The sequence below is a fragment of the Agelaius tricolor genome, unplaced genomic scaffold (assembly GCF_023055355.1).
Source record: "Agelaius tricolor isolate 1412-34295 unplaced genomic scaffold, bAgeTri1.0.p SCAF_3, whole genome shotgun sequence".
NCBI classification, from domain to species: domain Eukaryota; kingdom Metazoa; phylum Chordata; class Aves; order Passeriformes; family Icteridae; genus Agelaius; species Agelaius tricolor.
The window spans coordinates 8,597,759-8,616,734 of NW_027269263.1; the positions used below are offsets into that span (position 1 = coordinate 8,597,759).

General features: G+C 41.0%; 1 protein-coding gene across 3 annotated transcripts in view; it reads left to right on the forward strand.

Moving 5' to 3' along the window:
* Window positions 1-5,487: 5,487 nt before the first annotated feature.
* The window catches only part of GNPTAB (N-acetylglucosamine-1-phosphate transferase subunits alpha and beta), a 39,527-nt gene continuing 26,038 nt past the window's right edge, over window positions 5,488-18,976 (forward strand). For all 3 annotated transcript variants that reach the window (XR_011678497.1, XM_071422363.1, XM_071422362.1), the window contains exons 1-5: window positions 5,488-5,683; window positions 9,901-9,986; window positions 15,845-15,964; window positions 17,638-17,679; window positions 18,423-18,628. Coding sequence is in view for 2 of the 3 variants with exons in the window: in XM_071422363.1 (XP_071278464.1) it covers window positions 5,567-5,683; window positions 9,901-9,986; window positions 15,845-15,964; window positions 17,638-17,679; window positions 18,423-18,628 (571 nt within the window). In the remaining variant the exon portion in view is untranslated. The remainder of the gene's footprint in view (window positions 5,684-9,900; window positions 9,987-15,844; window positions 15,965-17,637; window positions 17,680-18,422; window positions 18,629-18,976) is intronic.

Consider the following 18,976-nt stretch of genomic DNA (forward strand, 5'->3'; position numbering starts at 1 on the left):
TTTCAAGTAAAAAGTCATAAATGTTCCTTGCATATGGGTCCAGAGGGTTGGGAGCTGAACATCTGAGAGTTTTCAAAAGTACTGAAATACTGAGCACAATTTTAAAATCTCCAATTTGCAGCAGTACTAAGTGAAAACTCTCACTAGCTGCATATAATTAGAATGCATTTGCTCATGAGTCTAAAATTACTTTAGACTGATTAAGAGATAATCCATTACAAGACACAGCAGCAAGGTCTAGCAGTATGTCTCAGAAATCAATCACTTATATTCAATCTCTATTTTAGAGGCAATGCCAGTGGCATTGGGTCTCACCAAAGCCTAAGAGCTCTATAAATGGTGAATCAAATTGAGATTATGTGTTGAAGGATAGAACACTGCTCAGTCTCCATCTTTTACTCTTTTATGTTCTGAGTGACTAATGTGATTTAATTATTGTATTTGATGGATAGTGGTCCTACCAAATTCACAGTGCCATACCAAGCTATTAATTCCTGTATGCCTAAGGCTACTGGTTTAAATTTCAGAAGCACAGATATTATAGCTTTTTGGGAGGGTGGAGTGGCAGGGAGAGAAGTCCTAGAAGGCCCTATTATCTCCCAGTTCCTTTCTATAGAGAGTGCTCTTCAAAGTAATGACAAACTCTCCACAGGCAAGTCTCACTACCCCTCTATTCTGAACTTTTACTGCCCTGACTTGAGACACATCTGAATGCTCAGAAGTTCAGAGCACTCACAAATGAAACCAAAATCCCCAAGACTGAACTGCTGAGCCTTCAGAGTACTATGAGTTATCTGCTGTGTTGTGAAAATTCACATTACAAGTGGAACAGGCATCAAACTTTCTGAATTTTGTCTTTACCTTTGCGGTCCGTAATTTTTGCCTCATAGAAGTGCTACAAGTTTCATTCAAGTTTATTAAAGACACCATACAGAGACAAATACAGAAAACCTATGTGGATGTTAATTCTCTTTTCTTTAGAACAAGATTCATGAAATGTTCAGTGAATAATATTCTTGGCTAACAGAAAAGCTTGAGATGCTTGGTTGATTATTTCTGGTCTTTTGCCTCAACCAAAGATAATTACACTGTTGCTTCAGATGTTGAGCTCCTACTGTTCTCCTTTCCCAGCAAATGAGGACACAAAAGACCTGGAAAGAGCTACTACTGGATAAATTTACCATGTCCAGTAAGAAATTCTGCCTTCCTCAAGATTTTGAGGATTACAGAATCTCCATTCCTGTTAAAAGAAAGTAAATAGTACTTTCCTTTTCAAAGTAGCTTCTACCCCTTCTTAGAAAGGTCTAATTGTGGTAAGAAAAACGTCAAAAAATTCAGTTTTCTAAGAGCTAAGAGAGAAAAAATACTGGTGAAGACAACTTGCAAGTTGCAGACAATTTGCAACTTCTACAGGTGAAGATTTTCTTGCAGAAAATCAAGATCAAGTGTGTTTATAACTATTTGACTGCTTATTTAGATTACATCATAATCCACAGGAGGCATGCCTTTGTGTTAAGTGCTGCTATGTGCACCTTTGAGTTAATAAAAATACAAGAACAGTCAAGCAGATCATTCCAAGAGCCCAGTGGTTTACATGGATAACAACTTGGCAAGGCCCTGAAGTATATGTTGGATTATAATGGCAGAGCCTAATTTTTACATATCCTGACATCTAGTGGAATTTATTGCTCCTAGCAGAATATCTGTGCTCATTTGCATCTCCAGAGACTGGGAGAAATGAAGAAAGTTAAGTACTCAGTTCTTGGATACAATTATCATGTTCTCACCTGGAGAACTGCACAAGCAGTGTACTAGATAAAATGGGAAAAGAGAAGAATTTGGCTTAAGCCCTGCTCCTTTCACACACATGCCCCCAAAGACAGCTGCAAAGGGATACAAGCCCCCTCATCTGGTTTCTGGTTTTAAGCTTGGAAATAATTTCTAGTGACAGACATAGAATAATCCCAACAACTTTGATAGATTGTCTCAAAAGGTGTTTGAGCCTGCATCTGGTATGTGTACCTTAAGAGCTTGCCTTTAATTAGCAAGCTGAGGGGGGCCTTGTTTTCATCCCTATTCCATGCCTTTCACAGATTAACAGAATCATCAAGAGACCCTTAAGATCATCCAGCTCAACCATCAACCCACCATAATCACCCCTAAAATGCATCCCCAAGTGCCACATCCTTTGGAAAACTCCCAGAGACAGTGACCCTAACACCTCCCTGTGCAACTTATGCCAGTGCCTCACCAGTTATTCAGCAACTTTTATTCCCCCCCCTAATACCTAATCTAAACCTGCCTTGGCACATCTTGAGACCATTTCCTCTCATCCTTTCACTTCAGACATGGCAGAAGAGGTCAGCTCCCAACTCACTACAACATCCTTTCAGAGAGCAATGAGGTCCCTCCTGAGCCTCCTCTTCTCCCCTCATTCACCTGGAATAATTAAAACTTTGATGGGCAGAAGACAGGAAGAGACTATGAGTCAATGGCAAAATGGAATATAGGGGAACATCTGGAGTATATAGCCCTGTTTCCTGTCACAAGCTGCTTTGGCTGTCTCACAAGGCTTGATAGGTATTCCTGCCATTCCTGTTTGAAATACATTGCAGAACATGGCTTTGTCTCCTTTTTGTGTTTTGGTTTGTTTGCTTTGGGTTTTCCTGTGTTTTGTTCGAACCTTGTGACAGTATTGCATTTAGTTTAAATAAGTTTCTGATTTCCATTTCTGTGATGTAAGCAAGTCAAAACCTTTTAGTGTCTCTTTAGAAAGACAGATCTGGTTGTTCCTTTTCATGCACCAATTTCAGTTTAAATATATATTCCTTGAATATAAGTATTCTACAAGAAAGGACAGATATAGTGCCATCATGATTTGTTCAGCACCTTTTTATATCTCTGTGTCTAATGGTATGCTTTGTCTGATACTTTTAAAAATAATTTAAAGATTATGTGAATTTTAATGGCTTTATCACACTGGTATCATATGGAAGTATTTATTAGTCCGTATAAATGCATCATCTCACACCTTGTACTAATTATTAATCCAGGTCTTGAAGTAATTCAGCTTCCCCTGACCGGTTTTCTGCTTTTCATTGGTGATATCTCTCATTTTCATCTTTTCAGCAGTCAGTTTTATTTCTGCATTTACTGGATTGTTGACCAGAAATAGATTTTTTTGACCAGAATCTGCAGAAGTGCTATACCTCAGTTCTCAATGAATACCTCAGTCTGCTGACTCAGGATACCAGGCCATCACTGGCACAGTACTGTAGGTGGTGGTAAAGAGGTGCTGCTAGGCAGTAATAATAGCTGAGTAATAATAGTTGAATAATAATAGCACAGTGCTTGAGCAGGAGGGGCAGGTCAGGGAATATGCAAAGATTATATTCCCCTAGGATATTACTTCTGTACATGGGGGAGAACACAAAGGAGAGAAAAGTTTAGTTAGAGTCTTCTGTGTACCAAGACTGGAAGGCTGGGTTATCAGGAAGGGCCAAACAAGTATTATCAGGCTGATAACACACACAAGGAGGAGGAACACAGCACTATGAGGGGGATTCTGAGGCTCTTCGGGTGGTGAATTCATCACCCTGTCCTATGGCCCATTGTCAGGAAAATCCACAAATTCCAGAGGTTTATGTCCAAAAAGGAGACAGAGGAGTCCTGCAACTTTATTTGAATAAAGGGAGAGAGTGCACCGGGGCACACAAACAAGGGATTTGCTCTCTCGAGATTTCCCAGGGCACAGCCTCACAGCCTCCTTTTATCCTAAAATCCCAGCCACATGTTGTCCTCTTCCTCTCCTCACTGGCTGAGGTACAGGGAAGGTACAGCCTTCCAGAATCACCTACCACATATGCCCCCTTGAACCTACTATTTTACCCCAAAGCTCAGAAACTCAGGCTTGTGCAGACCCTTGTCTGTTCCAGGAGCCAAGCTGTCTGGGCTCTGCAGCAAACCTGCCCAAAGTCAGGAGGGACATCAAGCCCCATTTCAAAGACGTGAACACCCATCCCTTCACCCATCAAATTGTTTGTGAGGACATTAGCTATCCTCTCACCCTGGAGAAAGACAAATGCTGTGACATTAAAAAGTAAATAAGAGGAGGGCTCAGTGGCTCGAGAGAGATGTGCCAAAGAGCCGTGCCCTCTTGGACATTTCTTAAAGTACAACCATGTGTCGTCCTCTCAGACCACCACTGTGTAAATATACTGGGACAAAGTTCTGGAAAAGATCAGGCATTGCTACTTCCCACTGGAAATATAGGATCACAGGGACGATGGTTGTGACTCTGAAAAGTCACTGCAAAGAGTTTTAAGAAATACTTAGAAAGCCTTTGGATGCAGGGATAGACTACAGAGATGGGTGCTACTATGCCTGGCCTCTTGCAAGCCTCTGACACCCCATCATTCTGCTCTGGTGTGAAAAACGCCAATCACTTGTTTTTAAAATTTTAAAAATTTAATAGTAATAGAATGGTTATAAAAATAGTAATATAATTAGAGTAATAAAAATTTGAACAATTGAGATTAGGACAGTACAAGACAATAAGAACAAAGAGTTACAGATGGTCCAGGTACCTTTTCTGGGCAAAATAAGCCCGAAGAAGGACACACTTTAACAGAAGATTAACCCTTAAAAGCAAGACCCTGTTGCATATTCATACACCTCATACATGATGCATAAATTCCATTCAAACAAAGGATTCTGGTCAGTGTCAGCTTCTTCCTGAGCGAGGCTGGAAGAAGTTCGTTTCTTCTGATAATGGAGCAATAAATTCTCTTTCTCTGAAAGACTTAGGTGTCTTGTGGCTGCTATCCAGTGCGATTACCTGATTCCTTTCTTAAAAAAATATCTCAAATAGCATAGTTTCTATTTTAACATTATGTTATAACCTGAAACTATACTTAACACACTACTTAAAAAAATTAATAGAGCATAACTTTCTAACATCACACACATAATTTCATTTTAATATTTGCAAAAAACCAATCACATAATAGGCATTTTTCACATCTGGCCACCAGCGGTGCCTGTGTCCGATCAGTGTTTGACAGGGGCGATGGCAACAGCACCGTGCAGGTGGCTGAACTTCATGGCAGTGTCAGCTGTCAGAGAGTAGCTGCCAGCTACCGATCGCTAACTAGTTTCTTGTTATCTTTTTTCCTCAAGAGCTGCTCTTGAAGAACTCAGTAACACTCTCTAGCCTGATTCCCATTCCACGAGCCCATCCCCGCACTTCATTCCTGCGCCATAACACGCAGGGACTGCTTAAATTCAATCTCAGCACGCAGCTCGGCTGCCCCAGCGCGATATCCACAGGCCCTCAGCGACGGAACGGCCGATTCGCCGCCTCCGTGCGGGGCCGGCCGCGCCGCTCCCTCCGTGAGGGGCCGGCCGCACCGCTCCCTCAGCGCGGCCCCTCCGCCACCGCCAGGCGGCGCCGGGCGCTGCCGGAAGCGAGGCGGGCTCTGGGCCGGTGGCTCCGCCCGGCGCAGGCAGCGCGGGGAGCGGGGCCGGGCCGGGCCGGGCCGTGCGGGGCGGCGGCCGCCGGCGGGCCATGCTGCTAAAGCTCCTGCAGCGCCAGACCTATACCTGCCTGTCGCACAGGTATGGGCCCTGCCTCTGCCTCGGGGGCCTCGTCCTCATGATCGTCTCCGCCCTGCAGTTCGGGGAGGTCAGTACGGTGCCGCGCCGGCGCGGCGTGGCTGCCCCCTTGCCCTGCCTGCCTCCCTCCCTCCGTGCCGAGCCGAGCGGTGCCGGCGGGAGAGGCGCAGCCCCGCGGCTGCACGGCCCCGGGGGGATGCGGGGCCGTTGTTCCTCGGGGGAGCCGGCTAGCTGCGTTGTCCCGCCAGCAGCGAGGTGCTTCTCCGGGCGCCTTGCGGTGACAGGTCCCGCCCATCGCGGCGCCGTGAGCCCCGCTGGGCTGTGCCGAGGGCGCCGCCGCAGGCCCGCCGTGCCCGCGGGGACGGGCTGGCTGTGCCCGCATCCCCGAGCCCCGCGGGGACGGGCTGGCTGTGCCCGCATCCCCGAGCCCCGCGGGGACGGGCTGGCTGTGCCCGCATCCCCGAGCCCCGCGGGGACGGGATGGCTGTGCCCGCATCCCCGGGCTCCGCAGGGACGGGCTGGCTGTGCCCGCATCCCCGGGCCCCGCAGGGACGGGCTGGCTGTGCCCGCATCCCCGAGCCCCGCGGCCGCTGCCGCTGCCCGCGCCGCTCCGGCCGCACCTGTTGGGCTGCGGGGACGCTCAGAGCACCGGGTGTCCCTCGGGGCTGAGCCGGGGTCTGACAGGTGACACAGCCCTGCGTGCTCGGACAGCTGCTGTTCGCTGCTCTTGTGCAATTCTTTTCCACTTCCCTCATCAGGTGACTTATTAGTGCTATGGTTTTGTTTGAGTGTTTTGAAGCCCGTGCTGGATGTCACCTTCGCGTGTGGACTGGGAGTGACAGGATCTCTCCCCTCGCCGGGGTTTAAGGAATTAAATGTATTCTTCCTCCAAGCTGCGCAGCAGAGTCTGCTTAGCTCGCTTCTTCTTATTTAGTTCGCTCACATTATTTTGTAAATGATGCAATGTAATTGCACTTCTTCTAGATATGATTTTGCACGGTGTTTAAATCTTCATTTCACATTGCCCTGTCGATTTGGTAAGTCATCACTGAAGGAATGTGGAGAGGAGAAAATGAATCCTACTTGAGCGCAGTGTTTGTTAATGTAGTGAGGAATTAGGGAAATCAACTATTTTTGTCAGTCTGAAAGGATGGCAATGTTCAATACAACAGACTGGAATTTAGTGATTCCTAAACTGGTTCTTTTTTTTTGTTGTTGTTGTTCCCTTCTCTGTTTTAATTTGATCAGCTCTTTCAGATACAGGGAAAAAAAAAAAGAGCCATAAAGAGTATTATCTGAAACTCTTGCATGTACCACAATCAAAACTTTATTTTGTGTTCTAACTCATCTTTGCATAAAGTACTAATCTCTGCTGTCTTGTAGACACCACAAGTTCCTGAAACACTTCAAAGGCATCAGCAAATTAAGTAATTGTAAACCACTCGTAGTCGCCTGTTTTTACATGAGTATCAACTTGAATTGGTGTAGTTTTTGTGCTGCTGTGAAACTGACATAGTTTTGCATTTCTTCGGAATGAGGACTTAAACCACAACTTTAGGATATCATAGAACTCTGAAGCTTTTAAAATATATTTCAGCAGTTGTCTAAGTTATGGCTGATTTTGGTAAGAATCAGTCGAAATCACTGCTCAGATTTTCCTGCTAAATCTTACTTTGCTGCTTCCCGTCCTTTCAAAGCTACTTGGAAAGCTTAGCTGCAATTTAGAGAGCGAGCAAAAGAACTGGAAGATTTGTGTAGGAGTAGACTTTCCAAATTATATATGAAGAAAAAGGAAAAGTGACCAGTAATGTTTTTTTAAAGAAAAAAAACCCACCAGCTAAAAAACACAAACAAAGCACCAGCAATTTTTTTTTCCTTTCCAAAAGGGTGGTAGGTTAGCCTGGGGAGAGATGTTTGCATGCATCTTGCTTTTTGCCTTTGTATTTTCTAACCAGTTCAGTGACTTAGGAGAGACAAGGCTTGTGGGAATGAACACCCTTATTATACCTCTTCCAACGACTGGTGTGGGAATGGAAAATGCTTCTCTTCTTCAGTACAGAATCTGCAAGGCAGCAGCTAATAAAAAACTGTAAAGCTGTTTGGAAAATGAAACCAAGAAACCTTGCTAGAAATTACCAGCTGAACCACTTTTAGCCATCTGCGGGAAACTCAAGCAACAAAAAGCAGTGTGAGGCAGCACTTATCAGACCCTGGTGTCTGAACAGCTTTTGCAGTTCTGCTTTTCCCACACCCCCAAGGCCAGCTTTTTTTTGTTGTTGTTCTAGTAGGTAAAATTAGGTCTGATTTCTTAGGTTCATGCTAATACCAGTGTTACTGGTGGAGTAAAAATGGATGGTTAGGGCAAATAATTTGAGATTGGTTCTCACAGCCATTAGCTGCAAATTAGCTTCATTTGAAGGAAAACCTTGAGCTCAGTGAAATAATAGGGCATTGAACATGAGTGAGAATTTTTTCTGCAAAAACAAACAGGGCAGCCAGGTCTAAGTCAATGCTGTTCCCTGTTTGCAAGATGAGCTTCAAGTATTAGCGCAGTTTGATTATAAACCCTTCTTGACCATCCTTCCGTAGGTGGCTCTGCTCTGTAAAATGCTTTATTACAGAACATGCCAGAGACACTGTTATCATGTCTGATACAGTATCTCCTAATAGGCAGTGTTTCTCCCCTTTTAATGTTCCCCTGGTGGATTTGTAATTCCAGTATGCAAAGTGGAAGCAAAACGGCCTCTAGGCATTATTGCAGGATGCATACATAATGTGTCAGGAGGAAACAGTTGCAGGGAAAAATATATCGGGTAGGAAGAGTTTTTAACTTTGTTCTTTGTTCTTGAGGGATCTGTCCACTTCTTTTTGGCTATAGGTACAAAAAGACAAAGACAAAGGCTGGAATGGTTAATGTTGTTCTTCTGGAGAGACATTCATATAATATATTCTTACTCAAACACTTCTGTATTTCTTCTAGACACAGATCAGTCACAATGTGTCAGTGTGTCATTATCAGTAGGAGCAAATGTTTCCACGTGGATATGAACTTCTAATGTGCTCTCTATTAAACCTGGCATTTGGCAGAAGGGCTTAATGACTTGTGCATTAAGAAAGTGTAATGGTGTGTGTTTTTTAGACAACTCCTGACATTGGTATTTCAGGGAGGAGATTTTTATTCCTGCCTGGGCAGTCTGTGTCCTTTGTGTGTGCTGATGTGATCTTGGTTACAAAGAGACCGTTTGCAGCTCTGGCAGGAATTGGGTGTGTGCTCTTGTCACCCAGGCACATGATGGAGCTCCCTGCTCTAGGGAAGGCTTTAATTGGCTTTAGTGGCAATGAGGGTAGAGGGATACGTAACTTCTTTAGAGGGACGACGGTTTGTTTATGGTTTTGAAGGTGACCTTAGAGAAATGGTAAATTTCATAGTTCCCACAATACAAGAAATAAGCAATAATAACATTTAAATCTAGGGAGAGTGGTGTAAAGTAGGTACTATAAGTACTATGCTTTCCTGGTTTTCTTTCTTTTTGTCTTGTTGTTTTCATTTGTTGTGGTTTTTTTCACTCTCCAGTACATAGAAATATGTACTTATCCCAGTAACTTCAGCCACTGTGCCTTCAACTCTAAAGCAGCACAAAATGCCACTGTAGTTTTCAAGGTTGGACTTTCACTGTAAAAGATATCATATCAAGTTTATCTCAGAGGAGAAAATACATGTTTTATATTACTTCTATCTCAAAATACCTGGACTTCTTTATTATCTCAACTTTTATTGTTGAAAAATTGTGGGGAAAATTGTTGAAAATTTTTTTCCTGGCTGTTTGCAAAGCTCAAATTTTGGAGATGTGAATACTTCAGTATATCCTGTATGAGAATAGAAAAAGATGAATAAAATTGTGCAGGGGTGTATGTTAGGGGTTTCCTGCTTGTATCTAAGTGTATTTGATTTAGGTCTCAGTTTTGGGAAAACATTCCTGAATTTTTCGATGCTAAGAAACAAGGCAGAGATGACCTAAATAAAAAGTAGTTTAAAAAGAGTGTACATAAGTCATGAAATCCTTTGTTGCAGAGAAAAGCAAAGTTTGTTTAAATTAAGTGTGCTCTTCAGTTTTGGGTCTAATTGATGCCTCAGTGTCATAATTTAGTTGGGATTGTGGTCTGCTCAGTTGTTCATAGATCAATTGGAATGAAATTGGTTATGGTTAAACATTTCAAAAGGTGAAAATTAAGAGTCTAACAGGTGGTGACTTCAAGTGGTTTTGGTTTTTTTTTTTTCCTTTGCAGGTTGTCTTGGAGTGGAGTAGAGACCAGTATCATGTTATGTTTGATTCATACAGAGACAACGTTGCTGGCAAATCATTTCAGAATAGGTGAGCTTTACCTGCACTTGACACTACTGCACATTTTACTTTCTAATGAAATATTTAAATAAAATATATTAGTTGAAGTAACATACTGTAAAATAGAACCTTACTGTGTGGTCTCTAAATCTGCAGCAAATTTTCAACTTAGTGAGTGCTTAGTTAATGCATAATCTCCCATCTTGGAAGACTGGCTTTTGAGAGCTCTAGTCATATAATAAATTTACATTTTGAATGTGTTTAATTCATCCAGTCTCTAATGAAACATCAAAATGATGACAATGTTAACAAGGAAGGGAGGCCATGACATGTTTTCCAAGTTAAGATAGGAAAACATAAGTAGTGTTCCTATGTGCTTAACATTTCAATATTCAGTGTTTCTAGAAGTTATTTTTAAAATACCTAATGTTTTCTGTGATGTCTTATGAGGATCATTATTTAGCAGAGAAGTCCCAAAGCTAGTAAAAAGCTTTTAAAAGCTGAATGGATGGGAGAATGTCTCACAGCAAGTGGGAAACCGAGTCATATGGGTCATTTATTTCAGTTGTGTTAACTGCTTCATGACTTCCTGTGGTTTCATCTTTCATGTCTGAATAGCCATGGGGTCTGTTGCTCAGGGAGTAAGTGTACTGTGAGTTGGTAGGTGGAAGAAAGCTACTTAGCAGGTATCATCTGACTCTTAATATTGATACACTTGGCTGGGATAAAAGCTAACCCTGAAAGCAGAAGCTTTAATCTGCCTTGAGGTTTGTTGCATCATCAATAGAAATGATCAGATCAATTTGTCACGCTTCAGTTGGTGTGAGATAAGTCTGTAAAATTCATTGCATGGTGTTGGTGAATACTAGGAACTTCTGTAGTCTCTTCTCCTACTCCTCTCCCCCATCTTCCAATGGATGACAAATAAAAGCAGAGTGATGCAGCTCATATGGATGAATAGCTTAATGTGTACATGTTTTAGTAGTACTGTAGTGAAACATGGCAGTTTGGTCCTGTCACTGCTAAAATCCCTTTGTGATAATTAACTGGAGTGTTTTTTTTACTTTTTCCAAAACAAAATCACAAGTCTTACTGCTGTGGTGTAGATATAGTTACTTCCCATTTCTACATTGTTTCCTTCCTTCATTGTGGTTGTGAAAGCATCCTTTGCTAGTGTTCATTTCTGAGGATTGTGAGCAAAACATCCAGTGCCTGGTGAGGAACTGTTGGCTGCCTGAGCAAAAGCTTAAGGTTTTTATGAGGGGTGCTTAAATTATTCCAGTTCACCAATATGCCTTTAACAAGCTTATGTCAGGAGTAACAGGGAAGTTTGCTGTGACATTTGTGTGCAGCTGCCAATTTCCTTTACAAATTCATACCAACCAGAAGTCTTTGTGGAGGCAGTACTTTCAGGCATTTGTTAACTTTTAGATGTCTCTTGTCAGGGGTTCAATTAATTTTTATTATCAAACTTCACAAATGCAGTAATGGACCCTGTCTTGCAGCAGGCACTTGCATCAGTGGTGGTTTGGTGGAGTTTTTTAGGCTGGTGTCAATGCAGCATACAGAGCTACACATAAAATGAGGACTTCCAGATTGAATCTAGCTTGTCCAGTAATTTTAATCAGTTCCTTTAGTTATTTTAGTGCTAGGGGAAAATACTCAGAATTGGAGAACAGGAAGATTGTTGGTTAGAAAATTAAGCAGGTGTAGTGCTTCGTGGAAAGTAAAAGCTGCCTGGCCTTTGGGAAATATTAGTGGGCCTTCAATTGGATTTGAGTTGTGTTGTTCTCTAGGAGCTTTGCAGGTAAAATTCTCTGTTCTGAAAAAACCTCACTGTGAGTTGTAGACAAATTTGTGTATATGGGCAAGCTCCTTATGATGATAAACTCAAAAAGCTCATCACACAAAAACAATGACATCATTAGTAACACCACTGTTCTCTACCAGACCAAGGCAGACTTCTGGTTTTGCCTTGGAGTTTAGCAATAGCTTTTGGTTGTTTTTCCTTCTGGTTGCAAACTCTTGGCATCCCAACTGTGGCACCTTTCAGGTAGCCACATCAGCTGCTAAACTTGCTTCTTATATTACTCAGGCTTGAGAGAATGCACTAGAAATTCCAGGGCTTTTTACCAAGGCACTTTGTTCAAACCCATTTTTGAAGACTAAGTTTTGATATGAAAATAAAAAGGGAGAAAAGGAAACTAAATAATGAAGTTCTATGCATGAGTGTTTTGGATGAGGACTGCACTTTATTTTTCTACTTGCAAATGGTATAGTAAGTATAGTTTACTTACTGCAAAGTGTAACTTTGCTATTCCAGGATGTCCTGTTTAAAACTCAAAAATATATATGGAAAGATGTGAAGGAATAATCCCCAACTTTTAAAATGTGCAGCCTGATTTCAGTATGGTGCAGCAAATGAGAGCTGTCAGTGGTTGCCCAGCCATTAACTGAGCTGAGTGAGGCTGAAGAGAGGAAAAGATGTACAAATCAGGGGGCAGGAATACCCATGCAACAGCTCAGTTACTGCATGATTACAGAGCTGGAACAGGAGGGCTGGGAGGTTTACTATGAACATCTTGGACTTCCACTGTTTATAAAGAGGCTCAGCAAGGTTAGAGATCACCATATGGTAGCTTGGGAGAGATCCAAAATCTGCTGTACTCCTTCAGCAACAGTGGATGTTGAGACAAAAGTTTGTCTTCTACCCACAATCTCAGCTGTGATGATGGTTCTCTTATGTAAACACATCATGGGTATGAGAAATTCCTGCCAGGAACTGTTCCCCTGTCCTGTCTGGTAGGTCTGGTTTTGTCTTTAAGCAGGATCCTATGGATGTTTTTAGATTTGCAAGTAAAAATTGATACACTTTGTAAAGAGAAAAATGTAAAAACCTCAATAAATTGTTTGAGAATCTCCAAGGAATTTTCCAAAGTGATGATTTTCTGTAGAAAGGTGTTAAGATAATTCCCATGTGGAATCAAATTGCACCATCGAGTCACATCTGTTAGTGAACCATAGGTCAGTCATGTCAAACAGGAGAAGTAGCTGATTAGAAGAGTGGCTGTAAATAGTAAATTAACTCAGGTCACCTTGGGCTTAACCTGTTTGCCAGACTGCTCTTTCTGATGAAGCCTGAATGTATGAATCCATATGAAGGAAACACAGCTGCAGAATTTGAGAGAGAGTTGTTGAGTTTCTCTGAACTTCAATAATCTGCAAAAGACTCTGAATGTTAAAATAGAGTTTGAGAACAGTACTACTGAAGTGTAGGATTTGTTCCTTTTAATTTTAAACCATTTTACAGCAAAATTCCAATACATACTTATTATGTGACTTTACAAAGGGGTGATTGATGTAACACACTCTGGGTCACTGATTATCACTGCAGGGGTATTGGGGACAGCCAAAGGTGATACAGAAACTCTGTATGGCATGAAAAGACTTTATCATTAGAAATCTACAGTTCTTATAGAAACAATGGTGGGCTTAAGACTTGATTGGCCTTTAGGAATCTTCTCTCACACTATTGGTGAACTATGAATAGCACACTCTGGAGAACTATATCTATAAACAATGGTTACAGAAAAAGAGATAATAATTGTTTGAATTCTTTGCTCTAAGTTTCCCACAGCTTCTACGCAGCTTCCCAAGATTTTCCTGGGAAAACCATGTCTCTCTCTGTTCAGAGAATATGTAATTACTACACCTATTCTGAAATTATAACCTCCCAGTGTACTTTAGGAAACCATGAAACCATCCAGAAAGCTTTGGCCAACTCCAGAATGGTACAGACTTAAGTGTTAGCTAAAGTTTGTACAGTGTTAGTCGGAAACAACAAATTGAGATATCTGTTTTTTATTATTATGTTTGATAAATATTTGATAAATACTTTCTGAAGCAGTGTGTGCTGTAAAGGTGCATTAAGGAAATTTACTGAGTACTTGGATAAATTTTAAGCAATTAGACTAGTGGATCTGCAAACAATTCACTTTTTTTTTTATTACTGGTCTGTCTCTATTGCCACTGGTAAGGAAGAATGACCTCGCCATGCCAGGGGTTGATTGAATTGACATGCCTGCATCTGACCAAAAATGCTTTTCCTTTATGGAATTTCCTAGCTTTTGGCTGTATGTAGCATAGTGGAGGAAATTACATAGGCATATGTGCTACAGTGTAGAGACACACTTTTAGGACATGGTAAAGTGGAGAGAGGCTTCACAGAAGTCAAAATTGCTTCATGCCATAGAAAGAGCTGGAGTTCTTTTGGACATACTGTGTTCTTCAATGAAGCCTGCCTGAATGGGCTCTGCACTTTGCCCAGGAGGCTGAAGGTTAGGCAGTTTTGAAATCTCTAACTTGAGTCAGGTGCTTCCACCTAAAACACTCCTTTCTGAGCTGTAGCATTCCAGGGACTGTCAAACCAGTAATTTAACTGATCACAACAAATGCAGAAAAGCTGGAAGAGCTCCTGCTATTGAATTTCTATTCCTCTGGAGCATGTTTTAGTTCAAAACATACCTTATTTTGAATATAACTAACATGACTAACTGGAAGTTAGTTATCTCTGGATAAAAAAGTGAAATAAGTGAATAGAAGGGTAATTGGATTCAGTAAATTGACTTTTTTTTTTTTGATAGAAGGGTAGTCCCCTGCAGATGTGAGAGACTTTCTGGGTGGTGCTGCTAGGGAAGGCAGCACTGCAGCTGAGATGTTTAGATTATCTCAGAATGCCCCTCTGAGTGCTGCAGCTGGGTTAGGAACATGGGTAAATTGAGCACCAAATGTTCCTGCCCATTGTGCTGTGACGAGTTACTGGCTGACCTTTCAACAAATTTTGTGCTTCAGTTGTTGAGCCTGAGCCAGTAGAAAACAAAGCTGGGTGCAAGCTCTCTGCATGGCATGCTGTGCAAGGGCAGGTGACAGAACACCTGCCTGCAAGCTCTGTCTCTCTCTGAATGCTTTTGGAAGGATGCAGTAGGGTGGAGAGAGAACATCTTTGAACCTCTCTAATGCTGAGATCCACGTGGTCACAGGATGATGTTTTCTAATGTTTGCTAGGCTATTTACAGTTAGGAAGGTATTAAATAGCTTAACACTGGAACTTTTGAAAATAAGAACTGGGGTATCCTGCTGTACAGAACTCAGATTCACCCATGGCAGTAGCCTGGAGTACCTGCTGACATAAAACTGTGGGCCTTGGAGAGGAGATTATCATAAAAAAAGTAGGAAAAAAGGTACCCAAACTCCTTCCTTCTGCCTATGCATGCTAGGAAGTATGTAACTCTCCAGAAACAGCTCCAGGATATTCAATTGTGTCAAGAATTAATTTGTCTGCCATGTCTAGAGTCTGAATTCGTGTACCTGAATTAGATTGTTGTTTTATGAAATGTCCTGTTAATATAATCTAAGAGACATTCCTAGGATGGAGACCTGCTCCTGCTGAGATCTTACTGGCTCTGTGCAATTAAATAACAGTAAGTGTGATTTAAGTTATGCTTCATGCTGTCCTGTCTGAAGTAGCTGGTGAATTAAGAATATGCTCAGGTTTTGGTACTGACTTGAAAGATATTTGATGTGTTTGCAGGGCCATGAATCTGAGTTAGTGAAATTCAGAGCATAAAGTTAGGATTTCTTTTAGTTACTGAACAGTTAAAACCACTTTGTGTCCCTTTGGTTGATGTCTGTGCTGTTTTGTCAAAGGCTTGTGTATAATTAAGACATGGTGTATATATATAGCTAAAGAGAGTCTTTTTGCTTTGTCTTGTTTGCAGCCCAAACACCAAGTATTTCCCTTGTTAGACAGAAACTGCTATTGTAGGGTGCCACAAACACTTGTAATGTAATATTAAACAGCTCATATAGCTTTCCTTTGAATTATGTAGGCTTTGTTTACCCATGCCAATTGATGTGGTGTACACCTGGGTGAACGGCACAGATGTGGAACTGATCAAAGAATTGCAACAGGTCAGGGAACAGATGGAAGAAGAACAGAAAATAATGAGGTAATAATCTTAGATATTTTTTCCCTTTACCTGACAGCAGCAATCTAATACTGTACTAGTTTTCTTTGTTGTTATTTTTCCCATGTTACTCAATGTGAAAATTAAAAGCTCATTTTCTCACTTGTTCATTTGATTATTGCCAAAGCCTTGTTTCAGTTCTACTTTTAGCTGTCAAGTACTGTCTAATTAGAAAATTGTTTAAGATAAGCATAATAATTAAGGCTGTCCTGTCGAGAATTTGTAAAATGTCATGTGGAAAACTGTGTGTTGTGTATGTCCTTTCGTATTGATTTCTGTAACAGTCTGTAAATATTAATAAAACTGTGCCTCCAATATATAACCTCTCTTCATCCCTTTTTTCTCTCCCCATCCCCCTGGTATTTCTTTTTATAGTAGGCTTCATAAAATCTGAAGCATGTTTCTTAACAGGCTTCTTAAGTTCTTGTTTTTAGATTAGTTAGATTCATAGTCTCTCAAATACCGAAACTGAGAAATGGGAAATAATTTATGCATTTTTTAAAGGTATGAGTTGGCCTTTATCTGTGGAAGCAAAGACATGTATTGCTGCATTTGTTGTTGCAGATTTTGCTGTAGAGTTCTGCAAAATTACTGATCTAAGCCTTCAAACACAGGCTGCTGCAGATACCTTGGATTATGTCTTGTAACCATTAATTTAGTTTTTCATAAGTAACTCTGCTCACATAATCTGTTTTGGCCAGTAAATATGCTGAATGGAAAAATAAGTCTGTATTTTAAGGGTTATAATAATTTGGTTCAGAATAATGAGAAGTCCACAAGTTAGTGGATTGATCTGATTTTTGGCATGCTATGTCTTGCAGTTTAGGTTCGACTGACAGTATGGTCTCAAGGGAAATTCTTGATTTTTTTTTTTCTTACCTAAACCCTGGAAATATTAGAACTTTAAATTCATTGACCTTAAACGTACACAGTCTTTGCTTTGAAAAGCTTTCAAATTTATGCTGATATTTTCCTAGCAGCTCATGTAGCTAATATTAGTTGGCTTAGCTTTGTCATCACTCATGCTATGATTCCTGTTTCAGGAAGGGAAAATCACATGTTTTTTTTCTGTAACACTGATTTGGAAATTTGAGCTTAAGCTTACAAATAAGACTGGTGTCTATGCCATGTTTGCTGTCTACAGGGACACCTGGTTCTCTCCCATGTAGACCATTTTTTTCATGTCCTTTGAAATCAATGAGCAATGCTATAAAAAGGGCTGTTTCATAGACCTTATCAGAATATTTATGTTAGGCAAAACAATCAAGTCAACCTAGTTTCAGGTCACTTTATTCTGGTTTCTTACCAGTATTTATCACTTTTGTTAAGTGACCTAACAATACTACTAAGTAAGTTAATAACATAATAATAACCCCATAAATTCCTGTTAGCAGAAAGAGTCCTGCTGCCACAATTCTCAGCACAGCCATGAAATTTTGAGCTCCACACTGCACGTGAGCAGTAAAGGGTGGTGTCAGTCTGTACTCACCTTGGTAAGGCCATGGCAAGGCCTTGGCAGCTTTTTATCTGGGTTATTGGTGCTTTGACAACATGTCTCTGACTCAATTAACAATTGAGTTTCTGCAATTAGACTCATTGACAGAAACACTGTCAATTCAGTGTTATTTAATATCCTTGTTTTAACTCTTTAATAGGGAAATCCTTGGAAAGAATGCAACAGAACCAACAAAGAAGAGGTGAGTTTTAGGGATTTTGGGGTGTAAATTGGAATAAATTATATTCTACTCATTGTTAACTGAAAGCAGATGCTGGCTGGGGGGGTGGTTTGGTTTTCTATAGCCTATGCAGGCTTTCCTATGTCACTTCAAGAGCTGACAGTATGATAATCTATTTGCTGAAAAAAAGTAAAATAAAAAAGTTATTGTGACATATGAATGAGCGTCTGATAACAGTTTCTGGAGTTTGGAACACATAACTTTGTCACTGTTTAGGGTTAGCATCTGTTCTGAGTATGAAAAAATGTTCAGGCTTTCGGATCATAAAACTCCAGTTACATATGCATTAAAAACTCAGTGGTGCTTTCAGCTGTCATTTGTATACATGGCACTGCAAATAATTGTCTGTAGAGAGTCCATGCCTCTTGTGGCTCTGCTGCCAGGAAGCAGTAGGACCTGGTCTGTCCCAGTCATCTAGCTTGGTCCTTTTGTTATTTAGAGATTTTTCTATAAGGTCTCTTCCATGGGCTGACTTGGAAATCTTGGAAACTTTAGGAAAAACAGTTATGGGAATGAACTAAACACTACCAGTCAGATGTTTGTCTTCTGCAGGAAAATAAGCGTGCTCATCAATAATTCCCCCTTACCACAGCAAATTTTACAAATAATCAGATTTTACAAAAACTATTCCTATTGCATCCAAGACTGGTTTTTATTTTCAGCTTTCTAGTGGTGTTAAATATGCCTTTGGTATTTTGCTGTAGTGAGAAGCAGCTGGAGTGTTTGCTGACACACTGCATCAAAGTGCCCATGCTTGTCCTGGATCCTGCACTGCCTGCCAACGTCACACTGAAAGACCTGCCATCCCTTCATCCTGCTTTACAAGCTGCTAACAATATGTTCTTTGTAGCAAAACCAAAAAATCCCTCCACCAATGTGACTGTAATTGTTTTTGATAGCCCTAAGGACGGTAAGAAGCTCTTTGTCAGATTCCATCCAGTTTTCTACAGCTAGTTTTTTAAGCTGCTGCAAATTAGTTTTGGGGTTGGTTTTTTTTCTCCGGTACTGGCTTCGATGCTGATTTTCTGTTTGACTTTAGCAAGTCATTCAGTGTCTCTCTTGCCCTCAAACTTTTTCTCTAAGTGATGACATTAATGGTACTGTTTGCTTACCTCCCAGACAACTGATTACAGATGATTAGAGTTCTGTGCTTTAGAAATTTAGAAAGCTATTGCAAAACAGGTTTGCTATCTGAATATCTGTGTTGCTCTGATAATCTCAAGAGGCTGGGGTTTAGGCTGAGGAAGATTAGTTTTAG